At 43.6% G+C, this 4,939-nt stretch overlaps 1 protein-coding gene across 7 annotated transcripts in view; it reads left to right on the top strand.

Moving 5' to 3' along the window:
- LOC118324075 (neuron navigator 1-like) overlaps positions 1-4,939 on the top strand; it is a 77,927-nt gene that overhangs the window by 26,902 nt on the left and 46,086 nt on the right. For all 7 annotated transcript variants that reach the window (XM_035656212.1, XM_035656211.1, XM_035656210.1 and 4 more), the window contains 2 exons: positions 1,817-1,919; positions 3,557-3,886. In XM_035656212.1, coding sequence (XP_035512105.1) covers positions 1,817-1,919; positions 3,557-3,886 — 433 coding nt within the window. The remainder of the gene's footprint in view (positions 1-1,816; positions 1,920-3,556; positions 3,887-4,939) is intronic.

Below are 4,939 nucleotides of genomic sequence, written 5' to 3'. Positions count from 1 at the left end.
GTGTGCGTGTGTGTGTGGGGGGTGTTCAGGGTCATATGTGGGCTCAGTATTTTTGTTTGTGGACTTTATTTTGAATATTTTAACATTTACTAGTTTCACCAGTTTGTTAGCGTGCTAAAATGTATAACAACAAAACACAAAGCACAGCTGAGGCTGTTGGGAATGTTGTGTGGAAAAAGAAAAAGTAAGAAATCTTTTACAATTCAAGGGGTGTGGGAACCAATTTTCATACCAAAATTTACATTTCACTCAATACAACAAACGTGAACCTCAGGGTAGCACTAGAAAAAAAAAAGAGAAATAACCAAAGTCAATAGGATTCATTGGAACATGAAGGTTTGTACAACATTTCATGACAATCCATTCAGTAGTTGTTGGTGGATTGACGTGGTGGACCACAACAGCTATACCCTGTTTACTGTTTCCTGTAAGTTCTGTCGTGCAAGTACATTTTTGACATGTGAAAATGAATACGTATTTGAAAAAATCTGGTGAACAGGATAAAGCTTAGATAATATGTATTTGTTTGACAAGAATGATTTTGTAACTCTGTCGTGGTTCTCCCTCGGTCATAGTAAATTTCTCGCTGTGCTCATTTGGGAGTCAGCTGGCCAGTTCTAATGGTCTATTGAACTGAACCTCAGGGGTTAACAGACTGTCCCATATCTTACCACTTTTATCAGCTTCCTCCATCGCACACAAATACACATCAGAGGGTAGGAGAGAGCAAAAGGGTCAAGGTCATGTGATGCAATTTAGGCGTCCTCATTAGTTTACTGTCTATCTGAGACTACATTTGATGGATTATATGTGTGTAAATCTTTCCTGGTTCTCAGTCATACTGTAGGTCTGACCCCTGACTAGGTATGTGCTTGAAGCCCAGAATATTCTATAATAGTAGCAGCAAAAGTGGGAGGAGGACCATCATATCAAGCTCTCAGATGTTTTGCAAGGGTGTCCGTTTCACTAAGTGGTGTTCTTTGATTGCATCCAGGTTTTCAACCCCCTGGAGGAGTTGTCTGAACAGGGACACACACACACACACACACACATATATATATATATAAAAAACAGCAGTTGGCTGGATGGCCCAGCATGAATCTACGTGGCCCAATCTGAGCAGATTACAGCATATTAGGAAGGGGTGAGACAAATGCCAGTGTGTCCCCTGGTGGGTTTAAATGAGAAAAGGCTTTTGGTTTATTCTGCCGTGGAGAGAGCGGGGGCAAAGGGGAACAGTGCAATGAGCGGGCACCAGGTTATTTTGAGTGAGGGTGGTTGGAGAGGAGGGAGAGAGGGATCCAGGCAGACGGAGAAAGTCTTAAAGGTCTCCACTGTTGTTTTGTCGGTCTGACTGCCATCATATTTAATTTAGTTTGCTCCACTGCCATCTGGAAAAACAACTGTGCGCACACTGCCACTATTACAGCTGTCATGTCTTTTCCTTGTGAGCTTCTCTAGTTCATCATTTTAGCCTGTTCCCCTGTTGTAGATTAATGTTCAGGCTTTGTTTAGATGATTAGGTGTAATCCTAGATTTTGGTCACTGGGTACGGGGAGTGAATATTACAGTATATGATCAGTCTATAGCCAATAGAGTTTATGAACCCATATTTGGTCACATTTCATAGTGTATTTATTATTATTATAAACTCAATGTGTATTAGTACATATATTTTTGTAAATGTTTGAAAATAGGTAGGCGGTATTTTTTGTCATCCACTAATTATGTAACACGGCATTTCGTCTCTAAAAATATCCCTTTCTGTTTGTGTGCCTGTGTTTGTGTGCATGCATGTGTGTATGCACCCCTGCAGACCCGGAATCTCAGAGGAAGAGGACCGTGCAAAATGTTCTGGACCTTCGACAGAACCTGGAGGAAACCATGACCAGCCTGAGAGGGGTGCAGCTCAGCCACAGGTCAGCCACACAAACACGCACACACACACACACACACGCACACACACAAACAGGACTGCATAAAACAAAAACAAAGAGGCAAACAAGCCAGGAATAGTTAGTAAAAACAGCAGTTGAGATGGGCAGAGTCTTATTGACATTGCTAACAGTGTGTTAGGGTGTGGTGGTTAACTGCCTGTTGGCTCTTAGATCAATATCAGTATTCCTGATAGACCAGTAGCCATTAGTCCGTCATTTTCTGCCTGCTCTGCTCTCCCTCTGCATTGGTTAATACGGAACTGAAGCAGGATTAGCTCAAAGCTTACTTCAAAGCCGACCCTGCCAATGCACACTCACGACTCACATTCAGACACACAACGAAAGTTGCAATAATGCTATGATTAAGTGTATGTGAGTAATTGTGTGTCCGGTCCCTTCCTGTCTTTCATTGACTGATTCTGATTGCATTCAGCCCATCCTCGGGTTTTGTCCTTGAGAGCTTCCCCTCTGTCTGCCTGTCCGTCGTTCTCCTGCCATGTATCCTCTCTCAGTCCCTCAGTGGGAGCTCCCTACTTGAAGAGCAAATCAGCAGATGGTTCCCTGCTGGACTACATTTCCTTTGCCATTCATACTTTTATCGTACCGTAATAACCTTGAATCACTCCCCGCTGTCCCCGAAGACATATTCTGCTTTGAGGCCTACAGCCTGTCTGTGGACGTTTCTTGTGCAAACAAGATTTCACATTTCCTGTGAAAAACGAGTGTTTTGAGTGTGACATTTGCATGAATTAAACAAATGGATTGGTGAGCAGGCAAATTGTTTTGTTTACACATATTTTCGCTGATATATACTATGTGCACAACAAGCAGAAAGCCCGTGTAAACCCATCCTGACAAGACGGGTAGCATCCTCTCTGTCATCCCCTCTCCACTTCTTTCCTGCCTGTTTTATGTTAGCGGTTAAGCATTTCATGTGAAAATGTCTCCATTTATGGTTTTTGTGGAGATGACTCTGTATCCTGCAGACAAGATTAATTTGAATGTAGCAGGCAAAAGCACGCACTGTCACACAGTTTGAGAGCCGGTAACTTTTAATATGCTAATTCTCATCATTCTCACCTCCGACACTAAGCAGTGATGTGCTGTGCTGCTTTTGCACAGGGAATGCATGATATTGTGATGTTAGTGGTGCTGATATTTGTTGACTCACACAAATGTGCACTGGTATAAAGTGACAGGGCTGAGCAGTTTCAAGCAGAGCACAGAGGAACATAAAGGCATGTTTTCTGACAGGAAAATATCATGGAAACACACACATGCACACATATTACTTACGCATTGGTACAAATATACAAAGGTACACACATACACAGACATCTGAAAACCAACTAATCCCTAAGCTCTTGTAAAATATACAGTTTTATACACTGAAAGCCCCTCTGAGAGAAGAGGATGCTGGGTGGGGAGAGGAGGAAAGATGATTGGATGAAGGAAGCAGATCCTAAGCTCTTCTGAAAAAAAGGAAATGACAGATAGAGGTTCACTTCCTGTCTAAAACTAAAACTGTACCTGACCTCTTCAACCCTTTAAAGTAGCACATTGCTGTAAATACATTTATTTTTGAAAGCCTAACACGAATTTTGTTTTTCATTCCATAGCTGTGTGGAGGGGACCATGTGCTATGACAGCGATGAAGCTGCTGCATTCTCAATTTCCAGTCTATCAAATCGCTCCTCTCCATTGTCATGGCGCCAGGGTCAAGCCAGCCCCCGTCTGCAGGCTGGTGAAGCTCCGTCCACAGGTAACACCCAGTCAGACATTCCCATCCGGATCAACCACACCTCTCGTATCCACCTGATCGAAGCACTGGACGACTCGGATCCATCCCTTCTGAAGGGAGATTACCTCAGCAACAACGACCTCGGCGGGAAAAGCCCGAACGAGGACGATGATGAAGACGATGATGATATTGATGATCTTGGGAATGGGTAAGTTGTGTTGTTTTTTTATTTGAAAATGTTTTCACCGCTGCTTCATTAACCTGAGCAGCATAAAGAATATTTTATGACCTCACCACGCTGCAGGAACCAGGACACTTGTGTGAGCAATCAATGAGCTTAACATTGCTTGCGAGATGAATCCTGCCACCTGCCAACTGTTACAACCCCACAGCTGCAGTCAGGCCTTTAGTTTGTGGTTTACCAGTACAACAAAGCCTTGATCAGCCCCTCTATAATGCATCACAAGCCCCCTCATAGAGTCTGCCTTGACACTGGCAGCTGTAGCCCCCCTGGTGCAGCTGGCTCTGCCATAGTCAGAAAAACAGCCCCTCTGGCAGAGTCCAGGAATGATGTCACCATCATCAAGCCCCATGCAGAGATCATCCTGTCAAATTCAACTGCGAGGCCGCCAGCTTTGCCAACAGGCTTCCATGTGGAGGACCCTTCGCAGCATTGGCTCACCAGAGCCCCCTGGCAGAGCTAGAATGCATGTCTTTGAAAAACTGGTAACTCATTCTGCCTAGCCAATGTGAGATCAGCCAGAGCTGTCAATGTCAGAATGAGGCTTGTTTTAAAGTAGCCATGGATTCCGTGGATCAAAAGATTTAATGTTGAGATCACATCGGAAAACAATATGTGAGTCATTTCGCATTCGTTTATCAGAAATATTCATCAGCATGTTTGTTGTGTTGTGTAGTGGTTGTTACCCAGGTAGTGTATGCCTTTGAAACTTTGTTTTCTCCTATAATTGGAACATCTTCTGTGATATTGTTTGTCACATCTCACACATACACCACAAGGTCTCCACAAGGCTGTGGCTGCAGCAAAGACCGTGCAATTCACAGGAAAAGGGTCTCTAACCGTAACTTGTTATTTGCTATAAAATGGACTAGGAGGAATTATCCTAATCATGTTAATGTAAACGTGTGTGGATGTCTGTCTGTGCATTATTGATGACAATAACATGGTGACTCAAAAAGATTGTGTATTGTCGGGTGCCTGGCAGCGGCCCAGGGTTCGAATCCGACCTGCGGTCCTTTG

This window comes from Morone saxatilis, unplaced genomic scaffold (assembly GCF_004916995.1).
Source record: "Morone saxatilis isolate NCDOM2014 unplaced genomic scaffold, NCSU_SB_2.0 Contig15, whole genome shotgun sequence".
In the NCBI taxonomy this organism is placed as follows: Eukaryota; Metazoa; Chordata; class Actinopteri; family Moronidae; genus Morone; species Morone saxatilis.
Note: the sequence above shows the minus strand (reverse complement) of the source record. Positions and strands in the feature narration are given on the sequence as shown.